Source organism: Haplochromis burtoni, unplaced genomic scaffold, assembly GCF_018398535.1.
Source record: "Haplochromis burtoni strain Fernald_Lab_line unplaced genomic scaffold, NCSU_Asbu1 Contig_114, whole genome shotgun sequence".
Classification (NCBI taxonomy): Eukaryota; Metazoa; Chordata; class Actinopteri; order Cichliformes; family Cichlidae; genus Haplochromis; species Haplochromis burtoni.
Genome location: NW_024582475.1, coordinates 763,495 through 779,086, shown reverse-complemented (window position 1 = coordinate 779,086; position 15,592 = coordinate 763,495). Strand labels below are relative to the sequence as shown.

At 37.8% G+C, this 15,592-nt stretch overlaps 1 protein-coding gene across 1 annotated transcript; it reads right to left on the bottom strand.

Moving 5' to 3' along the window:
* Positions 1 to 12,069: 12,069 nt before the first annotated feature.
* Positions 12,070 to 14,046, bottom strand: c2cd4a (C2 calcium dependent domain containing 4A). The gene is made up of 2 exons (XM_005928726.2): positions 13,926 to 14,046; positions 12,070 to 13,809 (listed from the first exon to the last, which is right to left on the bottom strand). The coding sequence occupies exon 2, from the start codon at positions 13,781 to 13,783 to the stop codon at positions 12,440 to 12,442; it is 1,344 nt and encodes a 447-aa protein (XP_005928788.1). The 5' UTR covers positions 13,784 to 13,809; positions 13,926 to 14,046; the 3' UTR covers positions 12,070 to 12,439.
* Positions 14,047 to 15,592: the final 1,546 nt, after the last annotated feature.

The following is a 15,592-nucleotide window of genomic DNA, read 5'->3' as shown; positions in this document are numbered from 1 at the left end:
AGCATTTCACACATGTGTACCAACACATGCAGCCTCACATGGTGAGAAACATGTGGCCTGCTGAGATCTGAGCTTTGTGGCCTTTAAAACTCTCGCTTCAGCTTGCCGTATGGAGCGAACGATGCCCAGCTTATGAAAACATGCAGTACTGTTGCTCTTACACCAACTGAATCAATTCAAGTTTTGATCAGAGAAGCACATTAGTGATTCACTAAGCCTCTAGCAGATTAGGCTGCTCGAACTGCTAATCAAAACCTTATTTTATCCATTGTGCATGTGACAGTGAGGCAGAACAGCAAATGAAGCAAATTATTATCCAACACTTCATAAATAGATGGGTGTGAGAGACTATGTGGTATGGAGGCTTTATTGTATCAGTCCAGAGTCACTGCATCACTACCCTGGCAGTTATTTGGTCTAAAACCTTCATCCTCCCAGAATTATGACATCCAAATAAAGATATATGAATGTAAAACAGAGAAAAAAACTCTTTTCATTTATCCTTTCTGTGCCAGCTCACTGCTGTAAAAATATTGTATAAATATATGTGCTATTACAATAAAGCAGTGCATTAAGGTGTTACATGAGCAAAAGACTCAAAACAATTATGGGACAAATATTTACAAAACCTTTTAACTACAATAAGGTAAACACAATAAATTTTTAATAACTGTCCACAATATTGCTTAGGCTGCTCAGTTTATTGGAAAAGGGAAATAATGTCTATATAACCATAGCGACAAAAAAAACAAAACAAAAAAAACAAAAGAAACTCAAATGACGCATATTTTTCATTATGTGAATACATCACCTATCCACAGAGTTTATCTTTGGCTTCTAGGGCCAGACCTCATTACTCTGTATAATCATACAGCACAGAGAGAGTAACTAAAAGGGGTGACGCCAACCTCTATTTAAAGTCTACCAATGTGTTGACCAGGACGAGGTAATAAGAAACACTTTCTATTATGGGTTGGACAGCAATATATTCCATCAGTTCCTCTTCCAGTACACTATTAATAGACTGACACGAAATATAGTTTCTTTGTTTTTTTTTATTTTTATTAAAACACGCAGTGCCTTTATCTATTATTCACACACAATCACACCCTGATAGAGGCATTGGGAGCAACTCAGGATTCAGTATCTTTCCCAAAGATAGAGGAGAAAACCAGAGGAGCCAACCTTCCATTTGGTGGATGATCTGCCCTGCCTCCTAAGCCACAGAATAGAAATAGAAAGGGCATCCAATATAAAATTAGTGTGCCAAATACCCAATATCCATCTGCTGTGGCAATAACAAGAATATAGCAGTCACCTTGCAAAGAACCACTGCATCCCTATCTAACACATAAGCAATCTAAAATACACAGTCTGTTCAGCAGTCCAGAAACCTATGACCTGCACTGCAGAACACAACAACTGCAATAATTAAACTTACCAGCAATACATCATTTAAAATTGCAAACCAAACAGAGCCCACTGGTTTAATCAAACATGTTTCTTCTGGGAAACAGTCTGCAGCTATATCTGGCTTCCTCGTAATGCTAATGCAGTGCCAGTAATCTGCCAACGTACAACAGCATCTACAATTTCCTAATTTTCTTAGCTCTGTCAGTTTGTGCACAGATTCAACTGGCTCTCCCTTTTTTGTACTACAGTAATTATTTTTTACAGTAACACCAACTCCACCACAATCTGACTGGCCCAGTTGGCATGACAGACTGTAGTCGCAGTAAAAGTAGTTATGATAAACGGTAAACACACGCTAAAATGTTAGATCAAGTGTAATGAAATGCTATTCATAATCATAAAATGTATTTCAGATGATAGAAAGCCATGTGACTTGGTGTAGTTTGGGATTAAATGTAAAGGTAATTAAAATGTCTTAGTCATGTTCTTTTGGCTGCCATTGTTATGTTGCCATTTTTGCCAACAATAAACACAGTGGAAACAACTGGAGGATCAGGTAATCAGGACAGTAGTTAGCTAGCATTATACTGGGGATCATTAACACAGCTAACGCACTAATTTAAGATATTAAAATTAACGCAAAAGGTACAGTCTTACCTCAGCCGTATACATAATGGTCTCTAATCTTGGTCTTGGAAGTGCAACAGATTCAGCAGCTAGCTAAGCAACTAAGCATTAGCTTAATGGCCAGATACTGTACTGTGCATAGTCTTGATAGTCTAGTCTTGATATTGTATCAGGGAAAGGGGTGCAGTAATTTACCGAAAAGTTGAAACTTGAAATTCAATGTTTGGTATAACTACTTTTATTCTTCAATACAGCCTCTGAAGTAGGTTTTCTTGTCATTTCTTTCTTCTTCTTTTTTAAAAATGGTGTTCAGAAATATTTCTCCAGGGTTCTTAAAGGACATTCAAAGCTCTTCTTTTGATAGCGGCTGTCTTGTGCTCCGATGTCGAGCCCGCACTTTTTCAGTAATATTAAGGGTCCACGCTCTCGGGAGTACAATCCATGGTGGATCATTTTCCATTGTGTGTTTTTCTATCCAGGTATGCTTTTCTTTTATAAAACACACACTGAACACCATGCTGAGATGTGTCAGTGCAAAAATACTATTTTATGTCTTATTTTATGTAATTCGGCTAAAGAAATAGGAACAAATGATGTGCTTTTTGCAACAGCCTCCAGTAACAAAGTGCCTGAAGACAGAATTTAAAATTTGTTCTTTGCCAAGTGGTCTTTTATGTGTAGACACATCACTGGTTCATCCATTGAGTTAGTGCCTTTTTGCCAGGACCAAGGACTTGAATGAAAGAGTATTGATCATGTGGCCAGTTGAGTTTTGGCTTTGCAAAGGACCCCACTTCAGCGCCGTATTATAACTGTGATACAATTTGCAGCTCAACTAATCCATGTAACTCAATTTAATTGATAATATAAAACCTTATTTAAAAAAAATAATAGAATGAATGTGCAGTTTTAATAATATATTGTTGTAATTAACCATAGCAAATAAAAAGTCATTCTTTCATGGCTGTAACGTCTCCTTTCTTATTAGTCTTGGCAACACTTCCCCTGTCTCTACATAAAAGGCTTCATTTATTAAGTATACTACAGACTAGACTAAAGATTAGGTTATCGAGGAAATTTACAAAGTTATGGTAACACTTGTAAGTCAACATTTAGTTTTGATCATCTAGATTTATTGAAGCTAAATAATCCATATACACATACACATCTCCTTTTAGACAGAGAGGAATTTGTTGGCTCTATATAGAAACACTTCTCGAATAAAATATTGAAACACAGCACCATTCACACTTATAGGTGACGGTGAGTTGTTCTAAAACAATGAAACTTTCTTGTTTTTTTCTTTTTCTTTTTGATGGCGTACCAGAGGATTTGGTTTTTGTAGCTGTTGCCATTTTATTGGTCCCTTAACGTAAGACAAAAGTGTGACACTTTGTCAGAAGATTATGTGTCTGGAGATATAATTGAAACATAACAGCTTTTGATACCACAAGCAGCACACACGAGCTTTCATTATAACATCAAATTCTCAATATTACCAAGTAGAGTGACACCTTGCTTAAAACCAGTAGGGAGATATCTGTTAAAACTAAATCAGGGCTCCCAAAACAGTCACTTCTTCTCACATCAGATGAATTGCAGTTTTGTACTCTGAGGTTTAAGTTAACTTAAAAGCGTGCTCTTTCACACTCTGCGTGTAAATTTGTGGTAAAGTTAGAAAATCCTAAAAGCAAATTGTTTCCTCTCTGTCCTGGGGTTGTGAAACAGTGTAAAAGTAATGAACATGCAATGTACTCATGACTGTGCCAGTCAGTTCCCAAGTAAACTGAACTGGCAAACAAAAACCCATCACCTAGCTTCCATGTTTACCTTTAGTTAAATAACGTGACTAGACCGCTGAGGACAATTTGTCATCTATTGGCCAGGTGCACTGTTATATTTAAACCCCTTTTATGAATCACAGGATGATACAGTGTGTCCATATGCCAGTGGGAACTGGTTTTCCAAGTATTTATGCTACATTCTACACAGTACCAAAAGTTTTTCATGAATCCCTCCTTTCAGGATATTGTAACATGTATAAATCACCATACTAGGTTTGGGTTGCCTAATAATATAGTTCTATTAGAGCAGCTAAAAATGATTTGAAATCATAATCAAGCTTTAGTGGGGGGTTTTCAAGTAAAACTGTATTTATATAACACCTTTCAAAATATTGATCATAAAGTGCTATACAGAAGAAAACAAAAACATTAGATATCAGTGCATCAAAATAGTTAATTACAAGGAAAAAAAAATAGGTTTTTACATGCAGTTGGTTATTAAAATGCTCCACAGAGTCGGAAGAACTCAAACTAAAGGGGAGATTCAGAGTCCTGGTGCTACTATTGAGAAGGCTTTGTCACCTATAGTTTTCAGCCTCGTACGTGGCACAGCCAGCAGGCCTTGATCCCATGACCTTAGGGACCTGCTAGGGACAGATGCAAAAGTTCTTTGATATATGCTGGTGCTTGACCATTCAATGCTCTATACTGTAAGTGAGACCTTTGACCATAAAAAGTAAAACTAGATTCAAATTTACCCCGAGGTTCCTGATGGAAAGTTTGGCATAAGAGGCTGATGGACCAAGAGTTTCGGTTATTAGAGTTGTATGTTTTTCTGGAGCACAAACAAGAATTTCTGTTTTGGTTCTTCAAGGGCAAATGTAATTTTTTAAGGCTTTCTTTTTCATAAAAACAGAATGACTATATTTCTCTCCTAAAATATGATTAAACTGACAGTGATGTGAATTGACTCGCAAATAAATAATTAGTTCCACAGTCCACAACTTTTATAATATCTCAAAGTCAAGGACAAACACAGTCGAGGGAATTGGGACCGTGATGCCCCTTTGTGGTTTGGACATTATTGTGCAAGTGGATCATGGTAAGTAGGACAGTAAAAATGACACAGACAGACCTAAAAGTGTCTCATTCCCATTCTCATTCAGGGAACCTGACCAAGCACCAGTGTATGCATACTGACAGATAAAACACACTAATGACCTATATACAAAGGAAGGATAAAAAGGGATAACATCAGCTTGAAATTTTATGGCACCATCTTTAAATACAATATATATAATCTGTTCTCTTGTTATAAGCTTTCTGGACAAATACTCCTGTAATATGTTAAAAACTATTTTCAATGTATTTCCATGTACCAGAGAACAATTATATGGATGTTTGTCACAGAACTGTGTGGGTTTTTTCAAACTGTGAAATCCATACTTTGCCCCCCGCTTTGATTTAGATGCACAGGAGGAATCCATTGACAGCTAGTTTTAGATGCAAGCATCAGCATGACTGAGGCGGAGATATGTCTGAATGAAACAGACAGGGACTGCCTCATAAAAGGCAGGATCTCCATGGTTTCCCTTGGACCTGGGCCTCGTTGCCATGGGATTGGAGGGCACTACTGGACGAGAAAAAACACAGAAAGACAGGAAGGAAGACAGTGTCATCTTTCCATGTGCCTTGTCATACACAGTTTATTTTGTCTTCTAGGTTTAAGTAAACTTTATCATTGACAAATTCACCTTAAAAGTAACTGCGAAAGAAATTCTACTTAGAAATTGTGCGTCACATTTTGCGTACACAGTCTGCCCATTTTTAGAAGTGTCTAAAATTAGCATCGATCAAACACACCTTCCTCCCCCAACATGCACACACGATCCTTTCACATGACATGTATCTTAATGGCCTGTTTGCCTAATGGTGTAATGGCTGTTTGAACAATATTGTGCCCTGTCCTAATCCCAGTCCTAATGCCACTAACAAATCTCTTAGTATAATAACAGTATAATACTTATTATTACATATTAAGGACAGCAATCATTCATTCATGTTCTATAATAAGGTTGCACTTGCAGTAGTTCATACCTCTTCGGAATAAAGATAGGAAGTCTAAGCGTCTAAACAGGACAGGGTTGACCAAGTTCAAAACCACTGGTTCTGTTTATATAAGCCTTAACAGATGTGAGGAAGACCAAACACCAGTATGTTTGGTTGTTATGTACTAAACAGGTCACGCTTGGACTCAGCTCCATACAGTGCCTGAGGTGATTGAGTGGGTGGTGTAACATAGGGCAGGTGCACAGGCTAAGTGATGAGTCTGTCTACGTGCAGACACAGCATGATTTGTTCTCAGCCCTGTCGCAAACTATGAATGTCTATACAGAAAACATATATTAGGCAGTTGTGTCAATTTAGTGCACTAATACACTGATGTTGGAACTGACAAAACAGAGCCTGAATGAATTACCCGAATAGACTGAATGGCATGGAAACGAAAGTGAATAAAGTAGAATTTAACTACATAGTACTGGTTATACTGGTAGAACACATTGTAGAAGCAAATCAAATTTGGTTACCCATGATTTAGAGCAAATGTCTTACCTCAATTAAATTATGCAGACTTGAGTGAGTTCGGAGCATCATAGGGCATTGCCAGTGTGTGTGTGTGTGTGTGTGGTGTGTGTGTGTGTGCGTCTGTGTATTTCAGTCAGATCTGGTTTCATCTGGCCTCATTTGTCCCCAGACTAAGGTTGAAGCCTACTCAGTGCTTCCACGAACCTGGCGCAAAACTGGACGTTGAAGCAGCGTTAGTTTGAATAGTGGGCTATAAACAGTGATGTCAAAAAAATCACAGTCCTACCACTGCATCATGGAATATTTTGACCTCTTGCAATCGGGTACTCTGATGAAGGTTCTTTAATATTTCAACGGAACATCTAATTTGACTTTTGATAGGAATGATCTTTTGTGTATCTGTGCGGTGACTGTGCAAACATAAAATGTAGATCATTGTTGACAGGGTTTCTTTATGATTGTCTACATACATGTCAGTAAGCTCCACCATCAGCACATTGTGCCTGTTACGTATAAGACAAAATTAGTAGTATGTTTGACTGTTGCACCTTGAGGTGGAGAAAAAAAGAACGGCATACATGAAAAACCTTTAGAGCATCGATTCTGTATTGTTGACATCAGATATCAGTTTATTTTACTTACTTAGGAGTTTGTCATGGGTCCAAAAACTGTCTACTTTAGCTACTGTTGGCACCTCTAAACTAAAGTTCACCATAGTTATAAAGCCCTGCTATGATGCCAGTTACCAGCACAGATAAGAGCATTGTTTATTTATAGTCTCAGGTTGGTGCCTGTCTTTTTGCTCCAGTGTCTCTCCCTCCCATTGTTCTTCCTCCAGTGCTTTTGGGATTTTTTAAATTTTGTATTCTGGAATTTATGAGCCACAAAAAAAGCACGTGTTTCATTAACTTCAACTCCATCTCTTCAACCTTATCTGGTCCTATCTTCTTGACCTTCATAACACCTGAACAAATTTTAGGGGAATGTTTTGGAGTTTTGTTTGTTTGTTTTGTTTTATCTTTGTTTTGGTTGTTAAGCCACTAAAACTGACTTATGAATGATAAAATCAAAATATTACAAGCAGCCTGTTACAACAAAAACACATTTTCCGCCATTTCTTTAGTTCAATCTATGGGAAATTCCGAAGATAACACAATTTGATTCAGATAAAATAGTATTGTTGCACCAACACGATCAATCCCAAGGAAAGATTAGTTGAAAACTTGGTATAGCTCAGCACGGTGTGCAGTATGACCTAATTGGACAAGTGGAGGAAAAAAGAAACATTAGCAGGCTTAAATCACTACCTACAGCAGATGAACAATGTCTGAAAGTCATGTCATTAAGAAACAAACAAACACACAGAAACAAAGTGACACAGGTCCTGAGAGATGCCGTTCTGGCCTGTCAGTTGATTCATCAACTGTGCACTGAAGCCTCATCTGAAATGGTCTCAGTGGTAGAGTGGCTGTCAAGAAACCTGGTTTCCCTTCCTTTTTAAGGATGCAAAATTAAGATACAGAATACAAAGAAATAAAATACCTCGAATACCAAACAATGATGAATAACTAGAAATGAACAAGTAATAGTAACCAAAATTGAAGACAAAGGAAAACATGAACCTAAAAATATATAAAAAACTATATGAGAATGAAGGCTACAGAAGTAATGGAAAACTGGACTATAAGGACGCTAAACAACAACAACAACCCAAAACATAATCAGACAAACTATTTAATAAAAACCCATTATTGTTGCCAACAACAAACAAAGACAGGACAGTGTAATAACCAAAAGTGTGGCTTTGTTTTCTAACAGCAGCACTGTGCCATAGAGGAATAATTAGCTACTGTTTCATTTTTCAGTATGGCAATGATCACAGACACATTGCCAATGTGGTAAATGTATACCTAGGTAGAAAACATGAAATACTATGAGCCATAGATGGGCCTCTCCAGAGCCCGGACTTCAACTAAGGCAGCTAACATTCAAAGAAGAGCTTTGAATGTCCTTCAAGAAGCCTTGAGAACTATTCCTGAAGAGCTGTTTGTAAAGACATTACAAGAAAGCTTGACTGAGAGAGCTCAGCTCAAACAATACTGGATCATGAATCAAAAAATGCCCACTTGATGCTCACACCCACTTGCTCTTATTTCCATACCACATCCTCCATTCCTCTTTCTTTCTCATCCTCTCTTATAGGTACGCAACACAGGAGCCAATGAATATTCAGTGAGGCATTCACAACCAAAACGGGGGTGAAAAATGCAAAGAGCTGATTAACACTGTACTTCTTGAAGTCAATATATGCAATTTTCAGCATAGATTTATTATTTTCATTTCATACTTTTTCAGCTGCGAAACTGACAAATAAATGGAATAAATGACTGAGCAGTTTTCCATGAACAAAAGTTCAATAATTTCTTAATCTGAGAAGATAAAAAGGTGGAGCAATAGCGGCCCTGCTGCCCAGAATGTTCAAACACATTTAAGTGACATGCTTAAGTGTTTGTCATATGCTTTGTACCATTAAGAGCCTGGTAAAACAGAAAACAAGATAAGGAAACTGGTTGGAACAGACTCTTACGTAGGAAGCTGTAAAACGGCAAGAGAGATATGGCCGGGGAAGGGGACGGTTTGTATATCTTATGATAACATTTTATTTCCATTAAAAGAAACTAATGGACACTAAATATGTGTGGATGCGAGCAGAGAGCTGAATGCAACAAAGGAATTCACAGTAATGAAGACTGAAATATCTTTTATTATTTCTACTTGTTGCTGTCACTTCCAGGTGCCCGTCTAATGTACTTTGTCAATATGCATTAGCTGGGCAAAGGCATCCTGGTGAATGAAGGTAACCAGGCAACTGTTTTCAGACACTTGAGATTAAGCCAGTGCACTTCCCCCTTTGTACGTTTATGTTCATAGTGCAGAGCTTGTAAGGAGCCAGATGTTTCCTACAGATAGTATGAAATGAAGCTTCTAGTAATTGAACAGAAACACAAACCGAATTTGAAATATGTTTTAGGTTTTTACCGTGCAGATAAAGACAGACTTATTAGCCCCCGTATGAAGTTCAAGGTTTTAGTCAAAATTTTCACAGGTGCTTTTTTAAATAGAGCACGTGATTTTCAACATTTCCAGCAGAGCATTTTTTAAAATACTAGTTTTCCTTTAAAAAACAGCATATTTGGAAAGCATAAATGATTTGTATTTGCACAAAAATAAATAATTATTCCAGAAAAAACTAAAATTACCATGGTTAATATTATTAGTCCAGAGAAAAACTGTTCATTTTTTGAAACCATAACACAAAACACTGCAGTGCAAGGATATTATTTAACTTTGTAAAGCTCAACAATTGTCAAATCAAGTTAAAACTTAGGGTAAAACTGCAATTTAAAGTATATAAACTTCAGCAAATACTTGAGGTGGCACTTGAGAAAGCATCATACCAAAAACAAAAGAAATCAGTTTAAACTTAAGAAAAAAAAAAACCCTGCTGATCCTTACATAGTAGGAGATGGATATACAAAGCATTTCCAAGTGTCAAGAACTGGAGTGTCATCAAAAAATTCAAAGAGAGTCGCAGAACAAACTTGGCAGAGGTAGGAAGCGAAAGAGTTCAAAGACTCTGGGAAGAAAACTTTGTATGAGATGTGCCTAAAGACCCCAGAACGACTCTAGTGACTCAGCCACGTCAGGAATCATAGTTATGATTATAGTGAATTATAAGATAGTCGCTAGGACAGGAATGGACTGCAAGGTTGCACACCAAAATAAATTCAAAGCTGGTTTTGGGTTGTTGCTTTGTCTTCCAACACAACAACCAAAAACATGCGATGCCCCTGGTGAAGAAAATCTGTGGACTGAACTGAAGACCAAGGTTCATGCCAGAGGACCATCAGATCTGGAGGAGCTTGAGAGATTTGCTAAAGAAGAATGAGCTGGGGTTGCTCAGGAGTTGTGTGTGAGACTTGTTGAAAACTACAAGACTGCAGCCTGTCCAGCAAAAATGATACACAACTGATTATTAGCATCTGGGGTCTAATCATTCTCTGTTTTACAGAAACATAAAAAATTAATAAATTGGTAGTGACCATCACTGTTAATTTAGGGCAGCTGTTGAATAAACCTTATATTGAGTGATGATACTATAAAAATGTTTTTATATATTACTTTTATCTTTATATCTGTGAATTAAAAGTCATGCTGAGATGGCCATCTACTTGACAAAAAGGGTGGAAACAGGAAAAAGCCTGACAATTGTTAAAGTGAGCCCTGTTTCCATGAAGTTCAATTATGGCTTTAATGCCATCATTTCAAATAAATAACTAATACGCCCACTAATTTAAAAAAAAAAAAAATGACTGTATGTGGCACCAATATGGACGCAGAGTGTGTTGCTGCTGTTGACTATCAAGACTAGAGAAATCATTGATGGACGGGGTAATGGGAATCACAGGTAATTCTCTTTTATGATGGGATATTTCACAGTTGAACCAACAGTCGATACGAAATGATCCAGCCGTATCAGCCTCCTTACGGAAATATTGAAATACATCCGGCTGTTGAAACATTTTGTTGGGGAATTTTTAAAGGCTTGTTTAAAAGAATCAATATGACCTTTCACATTACAGTAATACAAATGTGTTGAACAACAAACTAAATAAAAAGGTTTATTTTCACACAAACAAGTGTGAGGAGAGGGGATTTTCAGGCCTTTCTGACTATTGTGGAGCTGTAGTTCAAACTAAAGCTTGCACTGAGCTGTGTTTGTCCAAAGGCTTTTCTCAGGGACGCCATTCAAACTGTAATCCAGTAAACATATTCATTAAAAGCATCTGGCTTTATAATAATTAAAATCCAGCAGGTTATTGTTATAGCTTTGGTAGTATTTTTTTATTGTTAATGTATTTGTTTATTTTTCCCATTTCCTTGCATTACTGCACATCATTTTGTTATATAGTTTAGTTTATAACCAAAAGTTGTAAGCCCCCCTTCAGAGATATTCTGAGCCTGGAGAAACATATTAATCTTTAACCAGTAGTTATCGTGGCAGCTGGTGCTTTTAAGCCGGATCTTTATTACTCAGAGCAGCAGGATATGCTTGGAGCGTGTCTGCATTTAGAGGTGCTGCTCTGCTCGGTCGAGTAAACATATGTGTATATACACACGTTGCACTAAGATGCTGGTTTTTGGCTATTAAGGTGGCTGGAAGGAGCAAACATATTTAGCTCGTACACTGTATTTAACGAAAAGCAGTGTATTATATTCAGAAATTAAAGGGACTTTTTGTTTGTTTGTTTGTTTGTTTGTTTTCATTTCCCATTTACATTTTTGCTTTGCTGTATTCTAAATAAAAGAGGATATTAGCAGGTTATTATTTGATATAGATTGACTTGTATGTGAAGAAAGACTGTTTTTTTTAGGAAATATGAGAAAAAAACTTTCTTTAACTACAATTTGGTGCTCTTTTGATCTTCAGCAGATAATAATGAAATATGGCAGGAGGTGGCTGAATTACATGTGAAAAAAGAAAACAGAGCTTCTCTTGTGCACCGCTGAAATTATACATACTCAAAGGTGAAACGGAAAAAAGCCCATGTGAGGTTTCTGGGTTTTATATATATTTTTGATCACAGAAAAGGTCAGGAAGAGGACAAAAGGCTTAGGAGAAATGGAGATGGGAGCCATCTCACTCCAGCGGATGGTACAGCCACATTAACAAATTAATCACTGACAGGCTGTAAAGGGATATTTTTAAATGCGTGTTTTGTTTTTAACTTTTTCTTGGTGATTTGGACTTTTTTATGAAATAAAAATGTCTCTGTCCCAGGCTCAGTTTGTAATATCATGGTGTAACTCGTCCTAAATTTAAAATTTAAAACGTACTCAAAAAATGTACTCGAGACAGATAAAGTCAACTTTTTCCATAATTTAATTATTACAAAATCTTCTTTTATAATACAAAAATTTAAATAAATAATTCAGTACATTAAAAAAAACTGCCAAAGTACTTCACTTTATAAGGTTACAATGCTTGAAAGAGGCAAATCACAATCACCAAGCAGATAGTCTCTTTTCAGAGTGGACATTTTGTTCACGACTTTAAAGCGAAGGGACCGCTGGCTGAGGTCTTCCTCTGAGATACCATCAAAGAAGAAATCCTCATTGAAGATCGGATTACGGCTCTTTCTGATGACAGTGCTGCGTTGCTTCTGGATTTTTCCGGGAATCAGAGACAGGCTGACACTACAGTTGATAATCTTGGGGTCTACAGACAGAGGATAAAGGCCCTCTGCACTGATGAGTCGAACTCGCAGTCTTCGGTTATCTGGACAGTATTCTGCTGAGAGTCTCAGACTGCCCTCTTTTCCAATGGGCACCATTTTTTCCTTCATGACCCTCTCTCTATGCAGAATCAAGTCCATGGGGAAAATGGTGGGTGGTGCCAGGCTGTAGTTGCTGGGCAGCCCTTCAGCCAACCCCTCTGATGCCCTCCTCATGACATTGGGGCTGTTGTCGGTGGAGCTGCCTTCATCTGTGGACAGGGAATTGTTCCTAGACACCATTGCTTTCCTTATGTTCCTTGACAACAGCAGTTCATGGCTCAGCGCTTTGAAGAGGGAAGACTTGGCAGGGCACCTGGCCAGCAGCGGCGAGCTGAAAGGAGAGGATTCAGTAGAGGAAGTGGTATCACTGTCTAGAGTGGTCTGCCAGTTTAGGGTGTAGCCTCTTGGGGAAAGCCTGGAGGTCAGGCTGTTAAGGCTGAAGGAGGAAGGAGAGGAGGAGGGCGAGGTGGAGGGGGTGAGTTTGGAACACATGCTGGATCGACTTCTGGGCAGCAGCAGGGGAGAAGAGCCTGGATCAGAATGGAAAATTGACTCCTTTCTTCTTGTGTGGGGGCTCTCTAGTAAAGTGCAAAAGCCATAGCTGGTCTGGGTTTTGGCTAAGTGTGGAAGCGATAAGGCAGCCTGGCTCTGAGGGTCTGCATTGGTGCTCTCTTCATCACTGCAGCCATCGTAGGGGCTCTCATCCACACTTTCTACCTGAATAATGTGTTGGTTGAACGGCTCATGAAACGTCATCTCTGTCTCAGGGCTGGGTCCTCCACATGGAGGCACCTTCATAATGCGAGCTGCTCGACTTTGCTCCGTGTTCTTCTCCTGCAAGGACAGGATTGTTGGGGGAATGCAGAATTCTGGGATGTTGTCAGGGGTGATGATATTAGGACAAAGAGAAATCCGTTTGGATTTGTCTGCCTTTTCTCCCAGCATGATGTCACCAAGTTTATAGCTGAGTTCTGCTGTCAAGGTAGGCAGGCTAGTTCTCTCCACTGACATGCGGATCCTCTCCACCATCCACATGGGTCCTCTGATAGAAATCCAAAACTCTGTGAAAAAATAAAATAAAACAATACTTAAGTTGCTGAATTATGTTTTGAAATCAAATGCATTCGCAAATAGTCAGGATATCCCCAACAAGTACTTGGCAGGAAGGTTTTCTTACCTTATATTCTGGGGCTATGGATAATCCACAATATTATCCCAAAAAAGGACAAAAGCTCCAGTAAGGTGCTGAAAGATAGAGAAGTTGTAAGGGCTCTCTTGACAGCAGATGGAGGTCCTGCAGATCTGTGGCTCTTTGAGAGACGCAGGCGGTTTAAATGTAGCAGGAAACCAATAAATCTAACACACGCCTCCAGCTCAAACAGGATCCTCCTGCTCTCCTTAGCCGCTGGTTCCCATGGAAATATCCGAACCACAACAAAGCTCAGTGTGCCTGTAGTGGCTGCCGTGCTGTTTAGCAAGATAAGCGTGTTACTGTACTTTGAAAGTGAGCAGCTGGTTTTTAAACAAACTGTTGTTAAACAGACTTCTAAATCAGATGTTTGTTTTTCCATGGAAATTAAATTAGAATGTGGGCTTTACCTTGTTCTAAGAACATAAAAATGGTGATCTGTTTGATAAGAGTTCTGAACACAATTAAATAATAACTCTTGCCATTGATGTCTAAATTGCATTGTCAAAAGTTCAGGACACAAAACTGCCTAGCGTATTAACTTTAGGAGACATCGTTTGGTTTAAAGAGTTTAAGAAAAATAAGCAACCTGGTTTTTAATATAATGCTGATGAGTGTTCTAATGAAATAAAGGTGGAAATTTCTGTTGTTTGAACCAGGTGAGGTTGTTTATATTTGCACTCTTATCAATGTCATACTTTTATGTAATGTGGCAATATGCATCGAGCATATTGGTGATGTAATGATGCAAAAGTAATTTACTGCCATATCACTGCATCACCAATATTCCTGATGCAGTTTGCTTCATTACACACATGTCCTTATAAATGAGCCGAGTACATTTTCTGTCTTGAGAGTACTTTGAATGTTTATTTGAAATTTGAGAGAAAGATAGCTTTCCGCACTACGGGACTGGAGTTTTATGAAGGAAATCATCTGTGAAATTGGAAAAATTAAGAATGTGCTAAATATGCTTGCTGTAACTCTTAAAATGATTGCAAGAATTGCAACAATATTTTCGATGGCATTAAAATACAGGATCTTCAGAATCTCTCAGGAAAATAGTTTTTTTTCACCTAACTTCTATCTTTACATTACTTTTCTTGGTTAAAGAGATACAATCTGGAGAGCTCAAGACCCCAAAAATAAAAAAATCCCATAACCTGATTCTTTTATATACAGATCTACTGTATTTATATCAATATGTTATAGATATACAGAGTATTTATCTATAAAAGATGACGTTTGACATACTGAAGAAGGTCCTATTACAAATCTGGCTCTTGAAATATCAATATCATAATTAAACAAAGGCCAATGATAACATTTATTGGTATACTGAACATTGCTCTTTAGATCTTCACATATCAATGCAATGTTATGTCAATGCTTCCCTCTTGTGGTGAGACAGTTTGACACTTAGATTTGATTTTTCTTGGACAGCACAACAAAAGTTAGCTTTAACTATTAGTTAAACTCAAACACTGCAGAAGAAAACCTACATCAGTTTTCTCTACTTTTTTTTTTAAATTACCTGGTACTACTACATCAAAGGCAGTTTGACCATCTTCATACTGAAAAGACCCAAGTGGAAAAAAACTCCACTCTGAACACGACAAAGTTCAAGTGGAGTAACTTGGTTACTGCGTGTTACC

Coding starts and splice junctions, on each gene's coding strand:
- c2cd4a (XM_005928726.2), bottom strand. CDS start 13,783: ATGTGGATGGTGGAGAGGATCCGCATGTCAGTGGAGAGAACTAGCCTG.